Below are 27,987 nucleotides of genomic sequence, written 5' to 3' on the forward strand. Positions count from 1 at the left end.
ACAAAGCCTAGATACCCATGTCAATCTACGTCCTCTTGTAGAGTGATTCAACTCGTAGTCCCAGTACATGTCTAACGCCTGTTGCTTCATTGGCATGGAGATACAAAGACGTTTAATACGCCGTAGCTAAACGCTTCTGATGATAGTCCAATGCGGTCATCTCTGAGTAGGCGGCTGGTCGCTCTTGCGTTACGAATTGAGGTAGTGGCGCGACAGAAGCATCACCATCGGCCTTGAGAAAGAATGCACAAGAACGCCGAGCAGAGATCCGGCCCTCCGTGCGGGTCTTCATCTCTGGTGGAATGGTGACCTGATGGATTCCAGCGGTAATGACATTGTTTGTCCACAGCTGGAAAGTTTCACTTATATTGACCACCATTTCTGAACGAGCACCAGGAGGGATAGGCAAGAACGAGCCGGCATGAGATCGGTCCTCGAGCTCCAGACCTCCAAGTCCATCTTGGAAGAGGCAAGTAATGACACCCAGATCAGCATGGGGATGGATGCGACTAACCTTGCCACGGCGTAGCTCCTCGATATCGATCTCAGGGTAGCTATTCAGGCGAAGTTCACTCGCACATCCACCGCAACGAGATTTCAATACTCCCGCGGGCAGGTTCAGCCCCATCTCAAGAGCTTCCAGGATGAGCAGTGCAGCCTGATGAGATCGGACATAGAAGTCTTCCAGGAAGGCCTTGAATCCTGGGACCACCACCTCACCAGGCCAACGCGAAGGCCATCTAGTGTCATGGGGAGAGCCGGTATCAAAATGCTCCTGGTTGCTCTATTAGCAAAAATGAAGATTCTAACGAGCTTGAGATCACTACACATACCCGCGCGTCGGTCAGGTCAAGAGAGGCCTGGCCTCTGCTGAAAAGGCGCGAGGTTTTCTCGGCGCCTACACAACTCCACCCGCGCTGCGGCGATGGTCCTGGGGGGTTGACGACAGCCAACTTTTGCTCGGGCTCGATTGCAAAAAAACGCTCGTTCTAGACAAGATGTGAGCCTTTGCACTGCGGCGATCCGGAAATGTGACTATCTCTTGGACAGACAGCTGAACGTCACTTACCCATGCAAAAAGCTCGTCGATGAGCTCGTCGGAGAGACCATGGTTGATGACCTTCACGAAACCGCAGCGGCGGACTGAATCAGTCAGTTCGACAGCGGTAGCCCGTTGCTCGGCGGGCGAGCCAGAAATAAACCGGGAGGCATCGACAATACTGGGTAAAGGGTCCTCCAGTTGGACTTCCACTACTTTCACCTCAGTTGTTTTAGACATGGTGATTGCGCCCGATTGGGAATGTGAATGTATGCCGAGAGAACTTGAATTGAGGTCTAGTGTCTGTTATAGTCAGTGTGTTCCTCTTAATGCCTCCATTGTGATGCTCAATTGTATTTTAAGACTCGTCAGGTTACTCAAGATACCGGCTGACATTCCTTGCCTCCGGCGAAGCAGATGGCGCCTTCAAATCAGGCAATGTCTCCATTTAGAATTCAAGGAATCAACTTCTGCAAGTGCTGCAAGGGGTCTGTCGAAGAATGAACATACGAACTGGCCGTGGCCAGCTGACCCTACTGTAGACAGCATGGCGACTATGCGTCCCTTGCAACGCGAAATAGAGTCAGCACCTGATGCAGTCCCTGCAATACTTGTACTGTATCATAGATCGTTCACCGTAATATACTTGCTTTTACCTATTGGCATAAGCCGCAAACCATCTAGTGCGCTAGGAAAAGGTGTGAGGACTTCCAAGGCATACGTTCCCAAGGAGTCTTCTACCCAATGCATTAAATTAATCGCCATTCAACCTATCTAAAACCCTTCTAAATGGCAGAACAAGGCTGTATTCGAGTCTCGGTGCCTTTTCCATTAGTATATTCCCCGACAACGTTTGATTCGACCAACCTACATGTGTCGCACCAAGGGCGAACTACACGACTCCCGTTGGGATCATCTTTGTCTGAGGAGTACTGCCTGATCAGCTGGGCACTCCTGGCAAGCTTGTATCATGGATCAACAATCGTCCTGTTGAATGGCGTCCTGCCCAGTGAACTCAGGAGTCCTCGTGAGCCGTGTGCGGATGCCATAGTGGACATGGCACCAGCTTCTGAAATAAACTCCTTAGAACGTCAAATGGCAGAATTTCTTCAGCAGATCAAGCATTCCCAGGTGGAAAATGGCGCGACCAATGACGAACCCAATGCTGTTTTGGATTTCGGAGAGCGGACAGCGAGTCTTCTGATGCAAAGCGTACAATCTAGTCATTCTGTGACAGGAGAGTCCTTTCCCCCGATTCATGACGGGGAGGGTTTGCACCTACGCGTCATCTGCCAGCCCAGAGAGCCCGGCATCTCTTGGTTTTGTGAGGTGGTCTATGATGAGAAGCTGGTGGACAGAGATGCCGCACAACGCATCGCTGAACAGTTCGCACATATTTACAAGGAACTTGGGAGCCACTCAGGAGGTCTGCAGGCAACCATCAACGATCTCTCTTTGCTAAATACGGCGGATGAGCGTCAACTGACCGAGTGGAACCATGATCCTCCGGCTATAATCGATGCGTGCTTTCAAGACCTGTTTGCCATTCAGGTTCATTCAGGCCCTGGACGGTTGGCTGTGTCGGCATGGGACGGCACGCTCACCTACGGTCAACTTGATGAGCTTGCCAATCTGTCCGCACGACATCTACTTGAACAAAATGTCCAGCCTGGCATGGTTGTTCCATTGTTATTTGAAAAATCCAAATGGATGGCTGTTGCGATGCTCGCTGTGGCCAAAGTTCGCGCCACTGCAGTATGCATCTGTATCAGCCACCCGATGGATCTCATCAAACGCATTCTGTATCAGTCCAACCCTGCGGCCATTTTGTTGTCCAGAGCACAGGAACCACTCATCCGCCAAATCGGCGAGTCCCCGGTCCTCATCATCCCGGAGGATTTGTCCAGTTCCCCTCCATCATCGACGACGCAACAGTCAGTATCCACTGCTTTTCCCAGCGCCAGTTCGGACGATGTGGCTTTCATCGTCTTCTCGTCAGGCAGTACTGGCGTGCCCAAGGGCATAGTCCTCAGTCATCGGGCGATAGCCACGGCGGGTCACTACGTGGGCGACAGGCTCCAAGTTACATCAGAAGCACGTGTGTTACAATTCTCGTCGTATGCTTTTGATATGAGCATTATTGAGACATGGCAGGCCTTGACACGCGGGGCCTGCCTTTGTATTCCGTCCGAGACTCAACGCTTGAACAGTATGCCTGAATTTATTCAGCAGCACCGTGTGACCTGGGCATTCTTCACACCGACCACTCTCAGGAACTTTGAACCTAGCGATTTCCCGACCCTCGAGACTCTTACCCTCGGCGGCGAGACAATCCCTGTGGACCTGGTTCGTCATTGGGAGAGCCATGTGAGTATCTTCAATCTGTGGGGACCCGCGGAGGTTGGACCCGCTGGAGCTGGCCCAATTTCACCGACAAGTGGGTGGATTCCGGGAACCTTTGGCACGGCGGCCGGCTGCATCGCTTGGATTACGATGCCCGATGACAGTGACTCCCTGGCACCCATTGGAACAGTGGGTGAGATGATCATCGAGGGCGCTGTCGTCGCAGATGGCTATCTCAAAGACCCTAAACGCACGCAGCAGGTGTTCATCGAGGCTCCTCCCTGGCGCGAGCGTTTCACAGATATTCCCGTCCAATGTCGCTTTTTCAGGACGGGTGATTTGTGCCATTATAACCCGGACGGCACCCTGCGCTATGTCGGTCGCAGGGATACTGTCGTCAAGATCCGGGGCCAACGCGTTGATGTCGATGCTGTCGAACTGCAACTACGACAATTGGATCCACATGTCGACTTCATCGTCAGTGCGGTCAAGTTCCATGATGCTGAAGGTGCAATGACACTCGTACAGTTTCTCGTCGACCCCACTGGATTCGAAATCGACTGGAGTTCACAGCGGCCCGGAGAGAGCATCACCGCGCTCGAGTCTGGGTCGTGGGCTTTGAGCCATCACTACCAGTCCCTTTTGCGCCCATATCTGCCTCAATACATGGTGCCTTCCCTTATCATCCCCGTGAAGTCTTTGCCCCGAACGGCTACCGACAAGGTGGACCGTCGCCGCCTCTGTCAGTGCTTCCAGCAATTTTCCTCTTCGCAGTTGATGGAGTGGCTAGGAGGAAATCGGTCACTTTGTCTGGCAGAAGCACACTCCTTACCAATGACACCTCATGAAGATGTCCTAGTGAAGGTTATTTCGAGGGTGTGTAAGATCTCAACATCTTCTGTTGACCTGAATGCTAGTTTCCTGCAACTGGGTGGCGATTCCACGACTGCAATCCGTCTCACCAGGGCGCTCTTGGCGTACAACCTGCTCCTTCATACCGAACGCCTACTAGACATTGAATGCAGCCTTCGAACCGTCGCAAAGGAGGCGAGGCCAACTGATGCAGTGACGTTGGCAGATGGCCCCGCGCCATTCTCATTGATTGATGTGAACGATACGAATTCCATCACCTGTTTGCGCCGTGTAGCCAGCCAGGAATGCAAGATCCAGGAGGAGGATATCCAGGACATCTATCCGACAACTTCACTACAAGAGGGTCTTCTGGCAGTCACGGAAATTCACAGCGGCGATGCGTATGTTGACCGGGTTCTCTTCTCGCTCCCGGCGGACTGCAGCGTGGAATTGGCTCAACAGGCCTGGCAGAATGTGGTGCAAGCGACCAGCATTTTCCGAACTCGTATCATCCAGGCGGATGATGGTCGTACGTATCAGATTGTGGTGCGCCCTGAACGGAAGATTCAGTGGCAAACGGCGAGCTCGGAGTCCCAGTTTTACGAGAAAGACCGAGCTCTCTCCATGGGCTTGGGGTCGCCGCTAGTCCGGCTGACCCTCATCCAAGACTCGGAAGCCAGAGAACAGCCTACGAAGCTAGCTGTAACATTTCACCACTCTGTCTACGACGGCTTCACGCTCCACGCATGTATCAAGCAAGCAGAGAAGGCATATACATCGGAAACATTATTTCCATCACCGTTCATCGGCTTCATTAACCATTTGAATCAGCAAAATCTAGCTGACGGGGAGAGAACCCGTCAATTTTGGCTAAAGGAGATGGTCGAATTGCAGAGCAATGTCTTCCCTGCCCTTCCATCGCCGCAACATCTCCCACGCACAAGCACCTCGGTCGTATACGAGGGTTGTCGGGCCAATGCAGCCTATTCGAAGCAAACTAGTAGCCCGTCTGCCAAGATTCGTCTCGCCTGGGCGCTGTTGATCAGCTTATACACAGACTCGCCAGATATTGTTTACGGCACGGTCGTCGATGGTCGCCGTGGACTGGGCGTCATCCTTGGGTCCGTGCTGGGTCCTACCATCGCCACACTGCCTGTTCGGATAACCATCCAGCGCGAGTCCACAGTAGAGGAGTCTCTTGCGCAAGTCCAGGATAACATGAAGAAGATGATCCCTTTCGAGCACACGGGCTTGCAACGGATTCAGAATATGGGTCACGGTCCTGCCACAGCCTGCAAGTTTCAGAACTTACTCGTCATACAGGCCGACGAAATGATCCCTGATTCCCCAATCTTTGGCCCAGTTGAAGTATGCGTTGGTTCCGTCAATAGCTTCCCCGGATATGCGCTCATCCTTCAAGTGGCACAATCAGAGACCTCGTGGAAGTTTGAAATGCTAGTCGACGAAGCCGTCGTGCCCCGTGAGCAGGCAGAGCTCATGCTGTCTCAATTGAGCCACTTACTCAAGCAAATCGATGATTGCGACACCCAAAATCTGACTATTGCGCAACTGGACCTCATATCGGATCGGGATTCTGAATTGCTTTCTACCTGTCTCACGAGCATGCCAGCCTGCTTGGATTCTACAATTGTAGATCTTGTGGAGGCCCAGGTAACTCGCAATCCATCGAAATGTGCGGTTTCTGCGTATGATGGGGACCTCTCTTATGCAGAATTAAAATCCAGTGCGCACCAACTGGCGCAGTTGTTACTGCCGCTCATTGTCGGTCAAGACATTCAATTCATTCCCATTTTCCTTGAGCGGTCCTACTGGGTCCCCATCGCAATACTCGCGGTGGCCAAACTGGGTGTCGCCTTCGTCCTGCTGGACCCCAATCAACCTCATGAGCGCAACGTAAAAATATGCCGTGCTATTTCAGGAACCCTGGGGATCACATCAGCACGAATGCAGAATTTGGCGTCGACAATATGCGACGGACCCTGGATTTCGCTGTCTACCGAAGCGCTGATCTCCCACGCCCAGGCCGTGTCATCAGGGTCAACAACGACAATGCCACCCATGCCGAACCCCAGTCCCCGCGACCTCTTGTACGCGGCCTTCACCTCTGGTTCAACTGGTGAGCCCAAGGCAGTGCTGATCGAGCACGCCTCCTACGCCTCGGCCATTATAGCGCAGCAAAACAAATTGGAAATAACTTCCATTTCTCGAGTTCTGCAGCTTTCCTCTTACGCTTTTGACTCGTTTGCAGTGGAAATCCTGACAGTTCTTGCTAGCGGTGGTTGTGTCTGCATTCCTTCGGAGTCCGAAATTGCACAGGACCTAGGCCGCATCATTGAGAAATATCGGAGCAACTGGCTTTGCATCACGCCTTCTGTGCTGCGGTTGTTGACTCCTGACGATGTGCCAAGCCTCCGTACTATTGTTGCTGTAGGTGAGTCGATGCTCCCAGGCCAAATCAAGCAGTGGTGCAGTCGTGTACATCTCTACTGTGGCTACGGTCCGACCGAATGCTGTACAGGGGCTGCCGCTCATCGGGTCATGTCCACCGACGCAGACGCTCGACTGATCGGAAAAGGAATGGGCGCAGTCCTATGGGTAGTTGACAAAGAAGATGTGACCAGACGTATGCCAATCAATACAGTTGGCGAACTGATTCTTCAGGGCCCTATCGTCGGTCGTGGGTACCTGAATAACCCCACAAAGTCGTCCGAATGCTTCCTGCAGCCGCCTTCGTGGGCAGCACAGTTCAAGGACCAGCAAGCCTCGCGTATGTATCGCACGGGCGATTTGGTCCGTCGCAACTTGGATGGAACCTTCACTTTCCTGGGTCGCACGAATCAACACACGAAGCTTCATGGACAACGTATCGATCTAGCAGAAGTTGAACGCCATGTCCTACGATTATTTGGCACTGATGCCAGCGGGATTGCTGCTATTCTACAACCCACTAAATCGGACATGCCCCCCTGCTTGGTGGCCATGGTGCACATTCCATCGCTGGCTGCCAACGAACCGGATATCTCCGACATGAACGGACTTTCCAATATAGCGTTCCAATCCCATAGTCATGACTTCCCTCTTCGAGCATCTCGGGTGCAAGAAGAAATGCGACAAAATTTCGCTCCAGTGATGGTCCCTGAGCTGTACCTGCAGCTGCGGAACATTCCCTTGACGATCTCGGGCAAAGTCAACCGTCGTTCGCTCCTTGACGAGGCCACGAAGCTGAGCCCAGTCGATCTACATAATCTAGGAGGCCTGAGCCGAGACGAGAGCACGAGCACAGGGCTCTTGGATCACACAGATGAGCCAGTGGCCTGGGAGTTGTCCAAGCACATTGGTCAACTTCTCCAGCGCAAAACGGGCCATGACAAAATGGCAGCTGAGATTGTTGGTCGAAATATTGGCTTGTCTCGCGTTGGTCTGGACTCAATTGATATTATGGCGTTGTCCCAGTTCATCTCCCGTCACTACAGTTGCTCCATCTCAATGACGAATCTCTTTGACAGTGCTTTGACCGTCAGAATGGTTGCAGAGATGATCGATCGCACAGCCAACTCAGTCACGGAGAAAGCTCTGTTATCACCCGGCTGGTGGGACAGGGTGCAAGGTATGATACGTCAAATCAAAGACCTACCTGCCTGCCAGTCTTCTCAACGGACGATACATTCTCGGCCACCAGGGAAACGTCTTTTCCTCACTGGGGCTACAGGGTTCTTGGGAACACATATTCTTCACCAGCTCCTGCTCGACAACGACGTTAGCATGGTATACGTGTTGGTACGGGCACTTTGTCCACGAAAGGGACTAGCGCGCATTATTCAGGCCGCACGACTCGCTCGATGGTGGCGGGACGACTACCGACGTCTCATTCAAGCTTGGCCTGGCGATCTCTCCCAGACGCATCTAGGTCTGGCTGAAGAACACTGGGAAACACTTTCTGGCACCGAAAACAGCCTGAATTCTTCCATTGGTACAGTTGACGCGATCATTCACTGCGGTGCGGTCATCCACTGGGGCTACGATTATGACACTCTAGAGGCTGCGAATGTTCGCAGTACATTCGAAATATTGCAATGTCTCAATCGCTCTCCAACTCCTATTGCCTTGACTTACATCTCTGCGCTGATACCAGGTGATGCCGCCCTCCCAACAACGGATACCGATAATTACGCAAACATGTCAAATGGTCACACAGTCCTTTCTCCGATTGAACTTAACGATGGTTATACACAAACAAAGTTTGCCTCAGAACAGCTAATCGGAGCCTTTTCAGCGCGGCACAAGGCGCATTCCCTGACCATTGTGCGGCCTGGTTTCATGATCGGACCTGTCAGCAACGCAGTGGCCAACGGGGACGACCTCCTCTGGCGTGTGGTGACGACTGCGATGACCACTTGCAGTTACAACTCGGACGAGTCTGACAATTGGCTCTTTGTGGCCGCTGTCGACTGGGTCGCAAGCCTGATCATCCATGAAACACTCCACCCTTGGCCGTCACCTCACAATGTCAATGACAATGCAAGTTCCCTGGCACCCTTCGCAAAAGCTGTGACCATAGGTGACGGGCTAAGTATGTCGGATTTCTGGCAAGCGATCATGCTGGGGATCGGAAGAGATCTGATTCCTTCCTCTTCACAAACGTGGATGGACACAGTTGAACAGCAAGTCGACGATGTGGGCACATCGCATCCCTTGTGGCCGCTGATGGGTTTCCTTCGCGCTTCTGGGGGCTGCCTGGGTGTTGCACCTACTGATCCCTTGCCTGTGCCTACTTATCAACCGCCCTCTTTGACAAATATGATCCGCCAGGCTGTGGTGCGCAATGCCGAATACCTGGCGTCACTTGAGGACCTGGCTGCCTCTACAATGCTGTTCAAACGGCGCAACAAGGTCGTCTTGGGGAATGGACTTATCACATCTTAATGCCCTTTCCCCTCTATAAGTTATTTTCTATGGCAATCCTTCTCTTTATCTGTTCGGTTTCTCTACTTGTTTCATCCCGTTCATTTATTACACTCATTATCCACCCAACGAATTACGCAAAAACAAAATAAATATATATACCAGACTTTTTCCCTAAAAGTAATACCCGCAAAGCATTTATCGACCCAGTCTAAGACCCATTGCCAGTATATACTGACAAATTATCCGAAATTCATGTTAAACCAGCCACCTTCGCCGAGTATTTCCAAACAATCATAACATGTGAAGGCTTTCAAATGCGCCGGCAGCGTCCAACTTACACATCAATAGTAAAAGATGGTGAGAGCTGGGTTCCCACTGTCAAACAGGGAGAGTGCAACCCACGCCTGCTTGCCCAATGGCTGATCTAGATCCTCATTTGGGCTATTTTCATATCAGCCTTTCCACCCCTTGCCTTGTGATAGGGAACAACTCAGAGAGACTTACAAGTATGAGCGTAAACCATCAACGTAGGAGTGGGAGCTTTCCTTCCATCCCATATCGTCAAAGAAACACCCAATGCTTCTAGCAATGGCATCTTCAGTCATGCCAACCACGGGGAAGGCTACCTGAGGCCTCACAAACGGCTCTTCAGCGAACAAACCCAAAACCATCATGATAGGGAATTGGTTGGGCCCACGGTCACCCTCGACGACATTAAGACTCTCCCAAAGGACACGCAAGGCCCGATTCTGTTCTGCTTGGATGGTTTCTGGCTGAGCATATCTCCAGAGACCGGAAATCTGATCCCAATTAATCACACTTTCCGTGAGGAAGAGCTTCGCTGCACCACCGTGGGATCTCTCAATCTGATAAGAGATAAATTGCGGACGCGTCGTTGTCGGAGCCGCTTGCACAAATTCCTTGGCCAGGTCAATGGCTTTCCCAAGATTCCCGGCGGAGTCGCCGGAACGAAGTGCATCAAACAGGAGATCTTCCACTAGCGCACCGGAGGCCAGTGCCTTCATCTGGGGATGGAAGTACAGTTCTGGTTTGACCAATCCGTTCACCAGGTCAAGGGCCAGGATATTTTGAGTGCGAGAGGGCAGGCCGTGAAGCTGCTCCGCGAGCGTCGGTTCGTTCAGCAACTTTTCTTCGTCATCATCGGAAGTAGTGAGCTGATCTGCAAGGGTACGGTACCGATCAGTTCCCAGAGACACCCCACTGAGCTGGCTCAGGACGCTCAAGAGACGAGGAAGTGGGACCCGATTGAGTGGATCTGACCCTTTTTCGGACGCCAGGAAGCTGGTGGGCTCGAATGCAATGCGCAAGGAAGAATCATCAACCGTAAAAGTGCGGCTCAATTCAAGTCTCCCTGCACCAGATAGAAGGGTGTTCCCTTTCTGGCCGACCGATGGCTCAGTATAGGCTCCTAATGCCGGAATCAGATGAGCATAGAAGAGTGTCAAATATTGATATTGCTCGTGGACCTCGTAGTGACATTCTTGAAGCATTTGAGAAAGGACTGGGCCTTTCTGGTGCCACCAGCTGAAGTGGTCACGGTTTTGAAAAGCCAGATATTGCCCTATATTCATATAGGGGGTACCTGTATTCATAGAACCCATTCTTAATCTGTCGAGGAAGACCTATATCTTGAAAAGTAAATATAGGTATTTCCAAAGAGTCGTGATTAAAGCAATACTCACGATAGAAGTATGTTGGGGGAAAGGAATAAGGCAGTATAGAGCTGCTCCAGCCGGAAGGTATGACAAAATGCGCTAAAGGTGCTCTTCTCCTTGCATACTTAGGGCTTGGAACGTCGTTTCCATTCGCTTAAGCTGAGTTGATGCAAAAGACATCTAGACTTGGGGGGGCAATACCTCGCTTTATTGGTGGAGACGTTCTTCCACCCAATTGGAGAGAAGGTCCGACGTGAGATACCAGTCAAGTGTACATACCGTACATACCGTCAGCTCGCAGCTTGACTGCTTCGCTGCACCTATCCAATAACCCCATCCAAGCGGAATGGTATGATTTCCACACTGTAGATTGCACAAGCAAAAGGCTACGGTCAGGATGGATATGGGCTGTGGGTTGGGTTGGGCTTCGAAGGCTGAGCCCACAGCCCACTGCGGGTTGGGCTTTGGGCCTGAGGTTCGGGCCCATTTGTGGGCTTTGCGGAAGTCTACCTATACGTCTTCGTAGACGTGGTCTATGTCCGGTGGAATTTTGGTTGTTGATATCATCACACGTTTGTTGATGATAGAAAATCCACAACATTCGAGCCCTACTTCCTCTGACAATCCGGATGAGACAACGTCCCTTCTTCCTGAGCAAATTGAGCCCCATGATGCGTCTACTACATTCGGTTTCTGGATCTTCCTGCTTAGTGGCAGTCGCTTGCTGACGGCTTTGGTTGTCACGGTCTTGACTACAGCCATTCTCACTGGTTTCCATGCCACACTTCCTCTACACACGGGGGAGGGGTTTGGATGGAAACCAAGACAGATTGGAAAAATGTTCTTCCTCTCTGTTCCGGCTCTGTTCCCCGGTACACTGGCTGGATGGCTGCGTGACCGCATCGTGGTCCGATTGACTATCACTATCAGTCGTGCCATCCATGCAATATTTCATGTCCTGGTTGGAGTGGCTGGGGATGATCATCTCCTCTGGGCACGTTTGCACCATCGGGGCCCTGTGCGGTACATTTCATCTATTTGCCTGGGTGTTTTGCGACCTTTTGTACCTGGTGTCGGGCCGGTGAAAGTGACTGGGGAGTTTAAATTTGCCTATTTCTGACCTGGAGTAAGACTCTTGACTGACACACTCCTAGATTCTGTTGGAGATTATGAGAAAACGGCCCCAAGCAGCTTTGGACCTCGCGGGGGCCTCTCTCGCGTTTATGCTATGACTTATGTAGCTGGAACCGACGGGATGACCATTGACCCGGCCATCTCTGTATTGCCCCGGGGAAAAGTTTTGCTACACTTCCACGCATTGAGTCTTCGGTCGAAATAAATTCAGAATGCCCTCAGCATTTGACGCTAACCCAATTTGGTAACCCCCAACCGCACTGAAGATGTGATACATCGTTGGCTTGCATTCTACCTAAGGGGAATAGTGTCGGACTTGTGACAATTAGAGGGTTAAATCATATTGGATAGGTTAAACCCTGGGTGTTTATGCCCCGGTCAATCAGTTGGGGTATTGGATTGTTTATATAATTGGGAGTACCAGGTTCTTAACCACGAGACTTTTTGAAGAACTGAAATTCTCCATGGAAATAGGCCAAATAAGCTATATCGTTGTGAACGGCTTGCCTTAAACCGGGTAAGTATAGTTCGGCTAACTGGAGGTGTGCCCCCACCACCCAGATGACAAGGGATGTGGCTCCTGACCTTCACAGCTGGATATAGGCTACACTCGGTATAGCAGGATACTTAAATGCTAATGTGTCCGGGAATTCGATCGTTTAGCACGCATGCTCATCCCTCGGTGCATTCTCCGGCCTGTCCCCAGCCCCCTGACAACAACATGGGAATGCAGACTAGGGTGCTGGAAGGACACCACAATCCAATCAAAATAACCATTTGGCAAGATTAGCTACACAATATATCTATTCAGGACAAAGGAATGACTACAAAACTCATTTGAGATCGCTGCCGTGGACATGTGGATCATAACATGCGCTGGGGGCGCCGGGTGAGACACTTAAACGGGGAACGCAGCCATTGTTTTGTGAAAATAACAAGGGAAAAAGTCCACTGTATGCTATTTAATGATGCGCAATGCTCATTCATGATGAGTGTTGTCGTTTTCGTCTCTATACCTCGCCTAGTTCCATATATTAATTTATTTCTTTATACCTAGAGATATACCCCGAGCAGACACTGTACTGCGTTTGTCGCCATGCGTCCCTATCAGGGTCTCCTTCCTTGGTCTATTTTGCTGGCTTCGATAGGAGGAGCAGAAGCAAAACTGGACTTGAACTCGAGCAGCAACATTGTTGTTTACTGGGGTATGCCGTCGCGTATTGTTTGGGCTAATAAATACTTACATGAGATACTCTAAAGGCCAAAATTCATTCAATGGAAAGGAAGACCAGGCACAGCAGCCCTTGGCACACTATTGCGATGGTGAGTGAACTATCTATCTTCAATGTCGTTGGAACTAAAAAAGAACACTAGACAAGGACATTGATGTAGGAACCAGACCACGGGAAAGCCTTTAGATTGATGGGTTAACAAAATCAAACAGGTGATACCAATGGCCTTCAATATGATGGTCAATGGCCCAGGAGGCGCTCCAGAGATTGATTTTGCTGTTACCAGCAAGGACTGCGATGTCTTCGGGGGCACCCAATTAAAAGATTGTCCTGCAATTGGGTAAGCATTGAGAAGTCGCGTACGCTAGCAACTAGCTAGATGACTAACAACATCTAGCAAGGACATCAAGACGTGCCAAAAGAAGGGCAAGACGATTCTTCTTTCCATCGGTGGAGCCACTTACAGCGAGGGCGGCTTCAAATCCGAAGAAGAGGCCAAGAAGGGGGCACAACTAATGTGGGAGACCTTTGGCCCCAAGCAAGAGGGTTCCAGCGCCCTCCGTCCCTTCGGCGACGCTGTCTTGGATGGGTTCGATTTCGACTTTGAGGCAAATGTCCAAAACATGGCCGTCTTTGCCAACGAGATGAGATCACTGATGAAGGCAGATAAGAGCAACCAGAAGTTTTATTTGACCGCAGCACCGCAATGTCCCTACCCTGATCAAGCAGATAAAGCTATCCTCAACGGCCCTGTATATATCGATGCTATCTGGGTACAGTTCTACAACAACTTTTGCGGCGTCAACAATTTCAACACCGACAGCTCAAGCAGCAAATACAATTTCGAAGAGTGGGACAACTGGGCTAAGACGGTGTCCAATAACAAAGATGTGAAGGTCATCATCGGCGTGCCAGCATTTACGACAGCAGCTAGCACGGGGTATGTCCCAGCATCCCAGTTGGCCAAGGTGATTGAATACACAAAGAAGTTTGAGAGTTTTGGGGGTGTGATGATGTGGGATGCCACGCAGGCATACGCCAACGATGGGTTTATCAAAGACGTGCGGAAAAGCCTGGGCCCTGCGAATGATTCCGGTTCGTCGTCGCCCGATCCGGTGTCAACCTCGACATCTACTTCTACGTCCACTGACCCAACGAAGACAACGAGTTCGCCATCTTCCAATGCACCAGACTCCTCACCCTCATCTTCCTCCTCCTCATCTGCTTCTGTTTCGCACAAGGCGGATGAAGAAACTACCGAAGAACACAATACTGCGACTGCAACACCAAAGCCGACGGCCTCCACAACTGCGGCTCCTACCTCGACTGGTAGCGCCCAAGATGAAGACGACTCGAGTGAAGACATCAAACACGATAATCCAGACGATAAATCGAACGATGATTTGGATGATAATGCTCTCGGCACAATCATTGGCAACGACATTCTTGAGTTGCTTGGTGGTATCCGTAAGGCAAACGAGGCTGCTGGCGGCATCGTTCATGCTCTGGCCAATCTCTGATATGGTGAGCGCAACCGTACCTGAGCATGTGAGTTTGTTGGCCAAAGCCGACACCGTCAAAGACCAGTATCATTCCCATTGGGACTTTCTGTATTTTGGTTACTATTGACGCACATGATTGGGCTGTTGGGTACATATAAAGAGCCTTTACGATGAACCTGGCCCCCATTTCAGACCCGGCATGCTTCCATTTCTTTCAATTCAGCCGATTTCCTGTCTCTCCCTCTATGTGATACCCAGTATTTAACTTTGTCTTTTCAATCTTGGAATATCCACATCATCTACATTCGTTTATGTCGTCTCTGAACAGGGTCCTTCTGTAATTTCCTTCATCATACAATGGCTACGCCGTTTTACTGAGGCTTGTAATTAGATCGTTCTATATATCTACACATACGGTATCACATTGGTTCCATCCATAGTAAATGATGTATTTCAAAAGACAGAAACTAGAGGTATTTGAGCGCCACTAGGATACTTGCAAGCAGATTCAACACATTAGAAATTAGCAGAAACACCCTTGTGCTCTCGTACGCTGCCCACCGAGAACAAGCCATGATGATAACGTTCATCACCATCGATAATCCGTAATTAGGCCAGGAAGGGAACGAAAAGACAACTTTCGACATCCAGTGATACTTGACTCCTCACATCACGCCTTCTTCCACTTCATATCTCACCACGTTACTCGGCTTCCTCCTCCTCCTTGCTTGTAGCCAAGCAGAATCGGCCCTTTGGTGCGCCCCCTTCCTCATACTCAACTGTAAGACGAGACAGGTGAGCAAGCATATTCTCAATTTTGAGCTCTCCCTTGTCGCGCTGGACACGACCCAGATTATCAAGCCACTCAATCTTGTTTAAGATGAAATATACTAGAGCGATCACAATCGACACACCAAGTGAATAACCCCAGATTCGCACAACAGTGACAATATCGGTCCAGCCATTCGTAGTCTCGACGAATTTATCTGCGGGCTTGGTCTTCATGTCTTGGTTGGTAAACCAACCAAACAGACAAAAGATAGTCGCCAACACATCCACCCCGAGGATCGCAGTCACCAAGTGAATAGATGGCCATGTGTCAATGCCGCGAGTGACAAAAATGAGCCAATTCTCCGTGAGCGCAACTTCCAAGAAGAGAACCTCTTGAATAGATCCCCAATTTTGGATAATCCCTCCAGATTTCAGGAACATGCTACCTCGGATAACCCACGTACCCAGGGCTAGTAGCACACCAAGAAGGGTGGAAATGAACCAGATTTTAGGAAGTTGCCATTCGACAGGTCGCAACTCGAAGGATGCATGGTCATACGCCACTGCAACGGTCGCAAGATCGGCGAACAATGCCAGGAAGACAATAAGCTCGACACGGATGCTTTCATTGAGGATGATCATCGAAGTCACGAGGTAGATCTCAAGGTGTAAACATAGCGCAATGCGGTACTGGATATATGACTTCATGCGGTGGAAGATTTGACGCGCCACCTTAATAGAGTCGATAATGGTTGAGAGGCCAGGCTCGAGGAAAACGATGTCTGATGCAGACTGAGCCGCTTCCGAGGCGCCTTCAACGGCAATGCCACAATCAGCTTTCTTTAGAGACGGTGCGTCATTTACACCATCACCGGTCATAGCGGTCAAGTGGCCGCGTTCTTGTAGCATTTGTACGACTTGGTATTTGTGTTCTGGGAACACCTCCGCAAAGCCGTCAGCTTTTTCAACAAGATCACTAGCCATAGCGCCACTCAAGCCGCCGTGAATCAGCTTATCTGAGTTATACACCTTGGTACCCAAAGCCAACATCTTGCAGGTTTCTTTCGCGATGGCAATAGCATCGCCAGTGAGCATCTTGACACTGATACCGAGATTCTGCGCTTCGCTGATGGTTTGAGCGGTGTCTTCTCGGGGTGGATCAAACATAGGCAGCATTCCAAGCAAAGCCCAGTCTTCACCTTCCTTTTGAACAGCAACACCAAGAGAACGGAAGCCTCGATGCGCAAATTCTTGCGCTTTGGCCTTGTATAGGTCAGCAGTCTCCTTGGAGCAGCTTGTCAATTGGAGCACGGCTTTCGGAGCGCCTTTGGTGCAGGTATACCGAATGCCGTCACAGGTGGCAATCGTGACAATGCGTTTCGAAACCGGGTCAAAGGGCGTGAATTTTTCGGTTGACCAACCCCGTCGCAAGATCTCTCGAGCTCTTGGATATTGCCGAAGCGTCAATATTGTGACCTTGTCAATCGGATCGAGCGATTCAATATTGTGGGATGATGCAAGGGCAGCAACAGCGAACATCCAGTCAACGTCGACGCCTTCGGCTACATAAGGATCACGAATACTAAGTTTATTCGCCGTCAGAGTACCAGTCTTATCGGAACATAGAATGTCAACACCCTATTGCACTATTAGTATTTGACAGCAAGTCTAGGTTGATGCAGACTTACGGCTAGAGATTCAATTGCGGTTAGCTTTTGCACAATGGCTTTCTTTTTCGCCAGATAGGCAGCACCGACAGCCATGGTGGTAGTGGTGACAACAGGTAGACCGACAGGTACACCAATGATCAACAAAGACAGAGTGTAGTGGAGCAAAGTCTGCTGATGCGGCGACGCGATAGGAATATGACGGAAGAATCCACCAATCCACGCAGCGAGAATCCAGGCCATAACCAGAATCAAGAGGGATGTTCCGATATTGTCCATGACAAGTTCGAAGTGGCCAGCGCCTTTGGCAGATTGCACCATAGTTGCAGTGCGACCAACGAAAGAAGTCCTTGCACCGGTTTGAACCACTGCATAGGCCTTGCCACGCTTGCAGCCAGTCGTATAGAAGATCATATCTCCCATATAACGATCCACGGCTAGCGATTCGCCCGTGATGGCAGAGTGATCACAAGCCAAAATAGGATAACCACGTCTGCGAGCCTTTTTCGCCTGATGTTCGTCGGCCTCCTTGGCCTTGCCTTCGTCTTCGCCCTTTTCCTTATCGTCCTGCTTGGTCGGGTCATCCTCTTCATCAGAAGAGGACCCTCCACCGAGCATACCCTGCTCTTGAAGCTGGTTAAACTCTTCCCAGCCATGTTCATCTTTGACGTCACAGATAACTCTGGAGTCTGCAGGCACGACCTGACCTTCACCAATGATGACCTAAATGACTGATTAGTAGTCGTGTACCAGTACTGAGGCCCGTCTAAGATAGACCTACAACATCGCCTGGAACCAGCTCCCGAGCAAGACATTCCTGTTGGGTGCTGTCACGAATAACCTGTGCGCGTAGGGCAATGTCACCCTTGAGACTCGCAACCACATCGGCAGCCTGCTTCTCCTGATACCAGCCCACTGCCGCGTTCAGACACAAGATACCAATAATGACACCGAAGTCAACCCAGTCCTCTAGACCAGCAGCAAGTAAAACAGCCAACTCCATGACTACACTAAAATCAGATTCACAGTCAAGGAAAGATTGATAAGAACTCACCGTAGAGAATTGGACCCCGGAAGTAGGAAAGAATCTTAGCAATAGGATTCTCCTTCTCGGATGTTAGCTCATTCCACCCAGCCCGACGACGACGAATTGGAACTTCATCGCTAGAAAGTCCTTCTCGGATATCTGTCATGGTCCACTCATCGGGGAATTTGCCGGTTTCCCCTTCAACTCTTTTGACGCGGACCTTTCGCTTGATCCACGGGGCGTACCAGACTCGTTTCTCGGTCAATTCCCCCCGGTCTTCATCTATTGCATTGGGATCACGGAATGTCGACACATACTTGACCAGCTTGCCGTACTCGTCCAAACTGTTCCAGTCCCCGCTAAGAGATGCCCGAGAGATACGTGAGCTGCGGCGGCGAGCTTCGGAGCGCTCGCCTTTGACTTCACCAGCCATGCTTGGCTGTCTAGGTCAGATAAAGGTTCTTCCGACACCGATCGACCAAAAAGGCACATACCTGTCAAAGCAGACAAGATTATTGATTATTGATGATAAAGAATGAACACACGAAGCAAAAGGATATAGAAACGAAGGAGCAATGATACCAAAGAAAATGTGTTTTTTTTTCAATGTTCTATTCGCGCCTGAACACCTGCAGGATGACAAGAATCGAAGGTCTAGTGGTTCTATCTGGAGCAGAAAAGAAAGAAACTGGTAGATTAACAAAAACATCCGTTTCAAAGTAAATCATGCTGACGTCGAGCCAGGAAGCCCTCGGGAGAGCCATTTCATGCCCAGGCATGAATGCCTATTGTTGTGGTCCCTGTGCCCGGTATTTGGAGGATAAAGCCGGGGACCCAGGTCTCAAAAGGGACGACCCGCGGACGAGCCGAAGAACTCCCGCTGGGCTTTGATGCATAGAAGGTTGGTTCGACCAATCCAGACGAAGGCCAAAATATTTTAGTCCACGCTAAGCTCGAATGAAGCTAGTGGTGCAAGCAGGTACCCGAATTGACTTCTAGCCAATAGGGCATTCACCCATGGATCGTAGAAGATGTGTCCTTGGCAGGGGCCAGAACAAACGCGACTGGGAAAGGATTCAGGCTATGTGTCTTTGGCGGTAAGATCTTTGCTATACAGAAAGTATCTGAAATATAAAATGTATCATGCGGAGAAGATCATCAGTGCATCCAGCTATCCCGGGGCAATCATGGGTGTAATATCCGAACGCTGTTCGGCATAATACCGAAAGCCATGACCCCGAAGAAACACTGGGAACCACTCAAGCATAGATGAACGAATGAGTTAGGCCCGCTGCTGCCGTAGAGGGCGAGCGGCTGTCCGGATGTCAATTGAATGTGGGTAGGTAGTCTTCGACGTCATGCACCCCAATTCCGCTGACAGCCGGCCGACGGAATTCACATCCATTTGGCGCCGGTTTCAAGATTTGTCGGGAGAAACCGAATGGCTGGAAATTGAACCAGACAGTCTGGGAAATGGAAAGTATAAGAAGTATGGTAATGGACAACTTACCCAGGGAGATCGTTGCAGTCGGTTTCGGTTACACGTGACCCTATTCAGCCCTACACGCGCCATTACAGCCTGCTAGATATGCCCAGAACAGCCCTCCCAGAGCGACCATGGTATCGTCCAATGCCTATACCTGTAGTCAAATCCCGCGCGAACGCCTAATACAAGAGTGGCCCCTGGAATCACCTATCCGCCATTGTAGATGCTGCGTTGTGTCCAAGGCAGCCCTCTGTAAATGCATAGAGGATTGTGTGTGATCTGGATAGAAGTTGGGATGAAGAAAAGAGGCTATTCTCAACTCCCATGGGACTATGCAGACTTCAAGGCTAGTCATTTTACTGAACGCGAAGTGAAAGCATATATATAACCATTCATTCTTCTTTTCATATCTCACTACACTCATAAAACATACTTCACATCATAGTTGACACAAGATTTATTTGGTCTTGCCGGAAGGAATGTTGAAGAAGACCGCGGGCTTACCAGGAGAGTAAGCACGATCGACGCGGTAGTAACCCTTGCGGTCGAACTGGATGATATCACTCTCCTTGAGATCAGCGACATTGCAGTCGGCCAGACCCTCCTCGCGGAACTCGGTGTGCATGTTAAGGAAGTCCTCCAGCTTGTCATCCTCACCAAGAGAATCCTTGGTCAGCAGGTGATCGAAGTCGACCAACTCGACGGGTACGAGATCCTGTCCCTCGGTAGCGAGCCAAGTGACCTTCTTCTCGGTCTTCTTGACATCACCGGCCATGTGCAGCTCGAGCTCAAGATCGGTAATGATACCGGTCTCAGCATTGGTGTTGATCTTGCGGACGATGGCGTTACCCCAGTTCATAAGGGTGATCTCCTCGTCAGGCTTGAAGAGCTTGACATCCTCCTGCTCGAGGATGATAGAGCTGCTGTAGACAACCTTCTTCATGCCGACGGCGGCGTTCTTGATGTGTCTAGGCTTCTCCTCGGAGTAAGGAGTGGCAGGGCCACCGGTGACAGTGGTCTTGACAACATTCTTGTTGAAGATGGTGGTGTGGCGAGGGGCAATAGGGTCAATGTACTTCTTGTTGGTAGCCCAGATAAGACCCCAGTCGAAGTTGGTCACAGCCTTAGAGGGGCCCTGCTTTAGGATGAATTCACGGAGAGCAGGAATGGTCATACCGCGGCGACGGATACCACGGATGGTGGGGAAGCGGGGATCATCCCAGCCCCAGACGAGACCAGTCTCGACCAGCTTGGTCAGCTTGCGCTTGGAGAGGAGAGTGCGAACGAAGTTCATGCGGGCGAAATCCCACACCTGCACGTTGCGCAGCTTCATAGTATCAAGCATCCACTGGTACTGGGGGTTACGATCGCGGTACTCGATAGTACGCAGAGCGTGGGTGACACCCTCCATCGAATCAACGATAGGGCAAGCAAAGTCGTAGGTCGGGTAGATCTTCCATTTATCGCCGGTGCGGTGGTGGGTTGCTGGGTTGCAGCGGTAGATGACGGGATCACGCATAGCCTTGTTGGGGCAGTCGAAGGAGATCTTGGCACGGATGCACCAACGAAGACCCTCGGGAGTGCCGTTCTTCATCTCCTCCAGGTGCGACAAGCTCTCCTCGGGAGAAAGATCGCGACGCTGGCTGGGCAATCCATCCCATCTCTGGGCAGCCATGGTTTCCTTGTCAGTATCATCCGCGTAGGCGTCGCCCTGCTTGATGATCTTGACGCAGTAATCGTACAATTCGTCGAAGTAGTCACTGGTGTAGGTCATCTTGTTAGGCTTGATGCCCATGAGCGCAAGGTCCTCCACGATAGCATCCTCAAACTCCTGCTTCTCGTTCGAAGGGTTGGTATCGTCAAATCGAAGAAGCATAGTGCCGTTGTACTTCTCATGCGCAAAGTAATCGTTGAGAAGAGCGGCCTTGGCGTGACCAATGTGGAGGTATCCAGAAGGCTCGGGGGGGAATCGGGTGACGACACCGTTCTCGGTGTTCTTGAGCGCAATATCGTAACTCGCACCCTCCTTGGACTTGGCCACCTTCTTCTCCTTAGCAACTGCGTTCATGGACTCCACAGCGGCGGTAGTCCAGGGGCACAGCTCCTCCAAGAAGCGGTACCAGCGGGTAAGGTTCACAAGGGATCCCTTCTTCAGGGCAGCAACGGCGACACGGTTGCCTCGGAGAGCACCCCAAATGGCAATGTCGGGGGTGGACAGAGAGTATCCGACAATGAACGAGCGCATAAGGAGGTGAGCGTCAATACGCTGGAGCACGGGGTCGAGGGCCTTGAAGTCAAGGGTGGTCAGGGAGTCCAACTGAGAGATCCACTCGGTTTCCTATTGTGATCGTGTTAGGGACATGTCGGTTTCAAAAAAGGATTTGATCGCGGGGTAGTAGTGATATAAACTCACCACCTTAGAATCCTTGCCAGCCAGGAAAGGGAAGTGGGTGGTAAGCTCCTGGATAGCATTGGCAGGGCCAAAGACAGAGTTGGAGCCACTGATGAGCTGGACAATAGCCTTGTCGCCATCCTGCAGCAGAGCAGTGTCCTCGAGGGTGATGGTGATCACGGGAGTAGGGCGGGCCTCGTTGACAGAGGTGGCGATGAGCACCACGGGCAGAAGCGCCGCGTGGTTACCGCGAGTGGCCACTTTCAATTCGTATGTAGACATTGCGTACTGTGGGAAGCAAAGTGAATTCTGGCGGGGCAGAGTCATTATCTCTAGTCCCCGTCCGGAATCACGTTTCTCCGAACCCGGCAGCTTTCCGGCAGAAAACAATTGCTCCACGGCTTCATCCAGCCGATCAGCTCAAATCAACGCCTGCCATTATGTCGTCCTACGGCTCGGTATTGCCCACAGCGGCACGCGGTATCCTCTCAGCATGCCGGAATCCGCTGCGGGAGGCCTCAATTGCCCCCGTTCTCTCGACTTTCAATCAGGTCCGAGGTCTCAAGAACAAACCAAAGAAGGGGAAAGACCAACCTACCAAGAGCCGCAAAGGACCCCAGGAGTTCCGGCAAATCAACTTGAAGGATATGCCGCAGTATGCTCTATGTGATGCTATGCGGTATGTACTGAGCATCTGACAACTGAGACGTCAGTCAATGGCTGGACCAACAACTGACACCTTACTTTCTGCAGATACATCCGGGCCATCGAAGTCGGCCGCGACCCCTCCGTTCAAAAATACGAACTGCACATTCGACTGCGAACAAAGCGCGATGGTCCCGTTATCCGTAACATGCTCCGATTCCCGCACGCCGTCCAGACCGAATCCCGCATCTGTGTCATCTGTCCTCCTGGTTCGAAAGCAGCCAAGGAAGCGCTTGCCGCAGGTGCCGTTCTTGTCGGTGAACAAGAAGTGTTCGATGCTGTCAAGGCAGGCACCATTGAGTTCGATCGCTGTCTCGCCCACCCGGACAGTTTGCCGGCGCTGAACAAGGCCGCACTGGGTCGCATCCTCGGTCCTCGCGGTTTGATGCCCAGTGCGAAGACTGGTACCGTTGTGGAAGACGTGGCTGCGCGAGTGGAAGATCTCCGCGGCGGTACTGTTTACCGTGAGCGTGATGCCGTTATCCGTCTGCCTGTCGGGCAATTGGGCTTCTCTCCGGAGCAATTGCGCGATAACATGCGCGTGACCCTTGACCAGATTAAGAAGGACGCTTCCGCCCTGACCGACCGTGTCAACAAGGAAGTGTACGAGGTGGTGAGTACCCGATTTGATCCCTTTTGTGGACACTAGCCTCTAACAACATTATAGGTATTGAGCTCGACCAATGGACCCGGATTCTCCCTCAACGGCGAGTTCCGCTCCGATTCATCCCCCCAACATCTGCCTTGACCGGCTTGTAACATACTCAATTTTCTTATATCCTTTGGCGTGTACAAATTTATTGTTTTATTAGGAAAGGAAATGGTGTATCATGGTATCATTGTTGAATTAGAACTTTATAAGACCAAACGCCGACGCTATGTATGCAAACCATTGCACATGGCCAATTTTCAGGACGAAGCACGTTTTTTTACAGCTTGAGGTTCTTCAGCGCGGCGACGGCACTAACATCCTCACCCATAAGATCGTAGAGGCGGAGAATAGCCATTGTCCTAGCGTCGCGTTTGCCCTGTTTACCACTAGCCGCAGTGGCCTGCTCCAAGGCAGTTTTGAGATCCAGGAGTACTGTGGACTTGATCTTCGCGACTCGTGGTTGTTGTGCAAGCAGGAAAGGATGCTTTTCGCCCACCCGGGCAGCTATTGAGGTCAAGTAGACAAACTTCTGGGTGTGACGTTCCATCCTCTGCAATGAAATTGCAGGTGTGCCATCCGCTAGCTCATCGTCATCACTGTCGTCGTCCTCACCGCTGTATAGATCTGACTCTGAATCAGATTCGTCCGCTGTGGCGTTTTCTTGCGATGACTTGTCCTGTATCATCAAACGGTGTTCCAATTCCTCCACCCGATCCGCATAGTCCAACAGATCTTTACCAATGTCGGCATTCGTTCGTAGTCGCCGCTTCTCGTTCAACAGCTCTTCCACTTCCTGACGTCGCGCCTCGACCTTGTCCCGGATAGCTTTGACATCGCGCTGGAAAGACAGAACGCCAACTTTCACACCTTCGACTTTCTCCTCGCCGCCGCGAAGCGCACTGCCTAACGAGAGAAAGTCCTGGTAGTTCTCATTGACGAGATCCAATAGCTCCTTGTTCAACAATTGCTCTAGTCCCCGCAATTCCTGTCGCAGGTCCTCAAGACTCTGGTGTCGGTTCGTCAATGATGATAGGAAAGTGGCAGGGTCGAAGTCAGGGGCGAGGAATGAGGTGCGGGATAGCGGTTCCGGGAAGGGGAGGCCGGATGGGTCTTCGTCGAAGTCGGAGGAAGACCCGTCGGAGTCGCTGAACTGTGGGACGTTAGATGAGGTATCAATACGAGGGACATGGATGCATACTTGGAACCGATTCATGGTGTGTGTGGTTAGTGGATGAGTAAACACTGGGGAAACGTGGTGATGCCTCGGTGCTAAGAACGCCAAGCTTGGGAGATTCATGAAATGGCTTTTTGTCAGTTGTTCACGAATCGTTGCTCGTGGCAGAGTGTTTCCAGTTTGTGCTTCTTTGAGCTTTGGACAAGATCTCCAAGGCATATTCTGCTAAGGCATCTACTCGTAATTCTAATAGTGCAAGGTATCTAGACCACCCGTTGGCATTATTAACAGCTTCAGTGCCCGCGCATCAGCGCAACACATCCCCATCTCCCCACTACCCATCGGATTGTTTACATACACCCAGACAAAACATCCACCGCATGCCGGAGAATATGCACGACGTGGATGCCCCCCTCGTGAGCTGAACCCTAGTTCCCTCAGAGTCCTGTGCCCTCCTAGAGCGGGGTTAGTCTCTGCGCTGTCTCCTGCATAACAAGGACGTAGCTGTACGCTACCGCAAGTACGGAGATGGAGTCAGATATATTGTCCGGTACACGGCCGTCGTCTTCCCTGCCTCGACAAGAATGGCCACGACTACTGTCCCCATCCCACGCGTCTCCAGTCGCCGCTGCCGGCCCCTCACACCAAACAAACCAGCGATACGTCTCCGAAGATCAAGCAACCGCATACGGTGCCACGGCCCTGCGCCAGCTGAACGGTTCCCCGAGACCTCAGTCACGCCCTGTCCGAGTTGATAACCCCCCTGCGCGGCGCTCGTCGACACTCGCTACGCGCCCCGTGCTTGTCAGGGCGTATTCGGGCGATGTCCAGGACAGAACTACACGACCGCTTGCTATGTCCGCACGTCGATTTCTCTCATTCTCCAGCTCGAGGAGCCGAACTCCTCGTCCGTCCGAGCCAGATATCATATTTCCGTCCGATAAGGACTTCAGTATCGAGAACATACTGCAAGCCATCGAGCCTGATATCCGTGGTACTCTGGACTCCATTGCTGAGATCTGTGGAAGGAGCAAGCTGAGTCTTTCCAATGAGTATGGAAGTCATATTGCGCCGTTGGGTGAGATTTGTGCTCCGTCGGGTGCACTCGGACCTAATGAGGAGGCTAGTCCGGTTGATCCAGCTGGTGATATGCACCCGTTCTCGTTTCATCGGTATTTAGAAAATCTGCGGCAGACTGCGTCTATGCTGGAACAGAATGGAACATCAGCCCAAACGACTCAGAGAGGGCTTCCTCCACTATCTCCAAACATGGCCACTGAGGCGGAAGCTGTTTCGCCTATTAGCCCGAAGACCATATCCTCAACCCCTTTCACGCGCGAATTCGCATCAAGACCCAAACATAGCGGACGTGATCTCCTTGCAAAAAATGCTGCTGGCAATCGCGAACAGCGACCATCTCATATGGCCACGCCCGCTGTGGTGTCGGAGGTTCATCTAGAGGCGACTGCAAATGATGGATCCTCCGCTGAATCCAATCTTCTTTCGCAATCTAATCTGGACGGTGAGGGTTCGCCTGCCGTAGGGAATTCGGGCCCGGAAATCATCCAATCCCTCCTTGGCTGGCTGAAGTGGACTGCGAGTATCGCCGGGCCTGAATCTAGTCCTTCTTTGGAGTCCGCGGAGAGTCGGCTACGAGCCATGCTTGATCGTGCAGGGAATGAGGGTGCGCCCTCGATTGTCCCTTGAGGAAGTGCAGCACGGTGCCTTATTATGAGACATGAGGCGTAATGACTTTGATGTTAATGACCTTGGGAGACAAACCATTTATACAATATCCACGATGTTCACGCATTATTGTTTCTCTTAATTTGATTTTCTTTGCCACAAGTCATAATGAAAATGTCGTTTGTAGACTTCAGGTATACTTCCAGGCATTCTACTCTGCGAATTTTCACTACCTCATTACAGCACAGGTGATACACCAAAACGGCAGGTTTTTTTCAATTTATCTCAAGCAGCCAAGGCTAAAGAGTGAAGCCCAGGACAAAAAAATCTTCACCAAGAGGTAGTGGAGTGCAGTAAACCCCCAACCTAAGCCGAGGCCTTAACCTCAAGACGCTTGTAACCACCATCAGCAGCAACCTCCTGCTGAAGCGCAGCCATACGCTTCTGATCACCAGTAGGATCAGTGGAATCCGCATCAAGTCCCCAAGTAAGGAACTCATTAGTATAATTCGCAACAAAACCCTCATCCAAAATCCCCAATCTCTTTCCATAGTTCGTAACCTTAGTCCAATCACGCTGAACATTCTTCAAATCCCGCGAGAAGTATGCAAACGACCGCTCAAAGATCTTACGATTAACATCGGTGCCCATGATTGGCTTGACGTCAATGTACTCCGCATATGCGGACGCCGGGTCCGAGAGGACATCGTCCGTGGCGCGTTTCACGGCGCGCATGAACGCAGCGACCTTCTCAGGGTTCGCGGCGATGAAGGCGTCGTTCGCGATGTACAGGATCGAACAGAAGCAGCAGCAGCCTAGCTCGGCGAGCTGGTCGATGCGCAACATTTGGACGTCTGTGCGAGGTCGGTTTTGGCCTGCGAGCCATTCTTCCAGTTCGACCATTTGCACGTTCTCGAGGCCGATGCCGGCGTCGATGGTGCCTTGGATTATGGCTTTGGTTATGTTCATTCCGCAGCGGACGGCAGTGTAGTCGTCCGCGGTCATGCCGTAGTACTTGGTGAGTTCGTCGATTTGGATCTGGGATTGGTTAGGAGTGTTGGGACTGGATTGGGGGAGGGGGATATTCTTACCTTGCCGAATTCGCCGACGTAGCCGATGCGCTTGCCCTTCAGGGAGCGGAAGTCTTCGGTGATTCCGCTGGACTTCAAGTAGACGACGCCGGTGAAGGGCTCGTCGAGGAGGGAGCCGATCGAGGTCACGGGGAAGTTGCGGGCCTTGGCCTGGATGTGGTATTAGTACGATTGACATGTCTGTTATGTTGGAGTATACATACCGCCAGGGTGTGGATCATGGCCTTGAAGCCCATATCGACCTTGCCGCTTCCGATGATCTCGGTCACATCGGAGGGGTCATTAGGCTCGAGCAGAGCCACCTTGAGACCTTCATCCTTGAAGTAGCCTCTGGCCTGGGCGAGGTAGAGGGGGGCGTGGTACGGGGTGGCGTGCCTTTAGAACAACTTAGCCAAAATGTAACTACAAGAGCACTGAGCTCAGAACTGATTCTGGGATAATGTCAGCATACCAGTTTGTCAGGAAAGTAATCTTGTCGGTAGACATGATGGCAGAAAGATTCAGCTATTTGAGTACTTCATTGGGTCAGCATGCCAAGAGAGAAAGTATCCAGCTCTGCTCTGTCTAGTACAGATTCCATTCAATCTATGTATTCAATTGAACAGTCAACAGCACAGCACGAGCAGAGCCAG

At 51.2% G+C, this 27,987-nt stretch overlaps 12 protein-coding genes across 12 annotated transcripts; 5 read left to right on the top strand and 7 right to left on the bottom strand.

The window, feature by feature from the left end:
• Positions 1-112: 112 nt before the first annotated feature.
• On the bottom strand, positions 113-1,279 carry N7447_003050 (gibberellin 20-oxidase; the record flags this gene model as incomplete). Its single annotated transcript, XM_057227325.1, has 3 exons — positions 113-775; positions 834-989; positions 1,070-1,279. 3 exons carry the CDS (start codon positions 1,277-1,279, stop codon positions 113-115), a joined length of 1,029 nt encoding a protein of 342 aa, XP_057091341.1.
• A 549-nt stretch (positions 1,280-1,828) lies between these two features.
• On the top strand, positions 1,829-9,178 carry N7447_003051 (acetyl-CoA synthetase-like protein; the record flags this gene model as incomplete). Its single annotated transcript, XM_057227326.1, has 1 exon — positions 1,829-9,178. The coding sequence occupies one exon, from the start codon at positions 1,829-1,831 to the stop codon at positions 9,176-9,178; it is 7,350 nt and encodes a 2,449-aa protein (XP_057091342.1).
• Positions 9,179-9,501: 323 nt separating this feature from the next.
• On the bottom strand, positions 9,502-10,671 carry N7447_003052 (aromatic prenyltransferase; the record flags this gene model as incomplete). The annotated part of the gene is made up of 2 exons (XM_057227327.1): positions 9,502-9,601; positions 9,665-10,671. 2 exons carry the CDS (start codon positions 10,669-10,671, stop codon positions 9,502-9,504), a joined length of 1,107 nt encoding a protein of 368 aa, XP_057091343.1.
• A 745-nt stretch (positions 10,672-11,416) lies between these two features.
• On the top strand, positions 11,417-11,956 carry N7447_003053 (Major facilitator superfamily domain general substrate transporter; the record flags this gene model as incomplete). Its single annotated transcript, XM_057227328.1, has 1 exon — positions 11,417-11,956. One exon carries the CDS (start codon positions 11,417-11,419, stop codon positions 11,954-11,956), a length of 540 nt encoding a protein of 179 aa, XP_057091344.1.
• Positions 11,957-13,066: 1,110 nt separating this feature from the next.
• On the top strand, positions 13,067-14,722 carry N7447_003054 (glycoside hydrolase family 18 protein; the record flags this gene model as incomplete). The annotated part of the gene is made up of 5 exons (XM_057227329.1): positions 13,067-13,175; positions 13,231-13,293; positions 13,345-13,358; positions 13,415-13,542; positions 13,600-14,722. 5 exons carry the CDS (start codon positions 13,067-13,069, stop codon positions 14,720-14,722), a joined length of 1,437 nt encoding a protein of 478 aa, XP_057091345.1.
• Positions 14,723-15,406: 684 nt separating this feature from the next.
• N7447_003055 (putative plasma membrane H(+)ATPase) lies at positions 15,407-18,602 on the bottom strand (the record flags this gene model as incomplete). Its single annotated transcript, XM_057227330.1, has 4 exons — positions 15,407-17,113; positions 17,164-17,865; positions 17,924-18,147; positions 18,197-18,602. The coding sequence occupies 4 exons, from the start codon at positions 18,600-18,602 to the stop codon at positions 15,407-15,409; spliced, it is 3,039 nt and encodes a 1,012-aa protein (XP_057091346.1).
• Positions 18,603-19,494: 892 nt separating this feature from the next.
• N7447_003056 (uncharacterized protein) lies at positions 19,495-19,742 on the bottom strand (the record flags this gene model as incomplete). The annotated part of the gene is made up of 2 exons (XM_057227331.1): positions 19,495-19,635; positions 19,680-19,742. 2 exons carry the CDS (start codon positions 19,740-19,742, stop codon positions 19,495-19,497), a joined length of 204 nt encoding a protein of 67 aa, XP_057091347.1.
• Positions 19,743-20,112: 370 nt separating this feature from the next.
• N7447_003057 (glutamate--tRNA ligase GUS1) lies at positions 20,113-22,329 on the bottom strand (the record flags this gene model as incomplete). Its single annotated transcript, XM_057227332.1, has 2 exons — positions 20,113-21,993; positions 22,069-22,329. The coding sequence occupies 2 exons, from the start codon at positions 22,327-22,329 to the stop codon at positions 20,113-20,115; spliced, it is 2,142 nt and encodes a 713-aa protein (XP_057091348.1).
• Positions 22,330-22,487: 158 nt separating this feature from the next.
• On the top strand, positions 22,488-23,500 carry N7447_003058 (mitochondrial 54S ribosomal protein uL1m; the record flags this gene model as incomplete). The annotated part of the gene is made up of 3 exons (XM_057227333.1): positions 22,488-22,726; positions 22,801-23,365; positions 23,420-23,500. 3 exons carry the CDS (start codon positions 22,488-22,490, stop codon positions 23,498-23,500), a joined length of 885 nt encoding a protein of 294 aa, XP_057091349.1.
• Positions 23,501-23,681: 181 nt separating this feature from the next.
• Positions 23,682-24,617, bottom strand: N7447_003059 (COG2 family protein; the record flags this gene model as incomplete). The annotated part of the gene is made up of 2 exons (XM_057227334.1): positions 23,682-24,554; positions 24,603-24,617. The coding sequence occupies 2 exons, from the start codon at positions 24,615-24,617 to the stop codon at positions 23,682-23,684; spliced, it is 888 nt and encodes a 295-aa protein (XP_057091350.1).
• A 341-nt stretch (positions 24,618-24,958) lies between these two features.
• N7447_003060 (uncharacterized protein) lies at positions 24,959-26,285 on the top strand (the record flags this gene model as incomplete). Its single annotated transcript, XM_057227335.1, has 2 exons — positions 24,959-24,994; positions 25,083-26,285. 2 exons carry the CDS (start codon positions 24,959-24,961, stop codon positions 26,283-26,285), a joined length of 1,239 nt encoding a protein of 412 aa, XP_057091351.1.
• Positions 26,286-26,630: 345 nt separating this feature from the next.
• N7447_003061 (NMT1/THI5 family protein) lies at positions 26,631-27,849 on the bottom strand (the record flags this gene model as incomplete). Its single annotated transcript, XM_057227336.1, has 4 exons — positions 27,807-27,849; positions 27,559-27,730; positions 27,356-27,505; positions 26,631-27,302 (listed from the first exon to the last, which is right to left on the bottom strand). The coding sequence occupies exons 1-4, from the start codon at positions 27,839-27,841 to the stop codon at positions 26,631-26,633; spliced, it is 1,029 nt and encodes a 342-aa protein (XP_057091352.1). The 5' UTR covers positions 27,842-27,849.
• Between the last annotated feature and the right edge of the window lie 138 nt (positions 27,850-27,987).

The sequence above is a fragment of the Penicillium robsamsonii genome (assembly GCF_028829455.1).
Source record: "Penicillium robsamsonii strain IBT 29466 chromosome Unknown utg000001l_segment0_segment0, whole genome shotgun sequence".
NCBI classification, from domain to species: Eukaryota; Fungi; Ascomycota; class Eurotiomycetes; order Eurotiales; family Aspergillaceae; genus Penicillium; species Penicillium robsamsonii.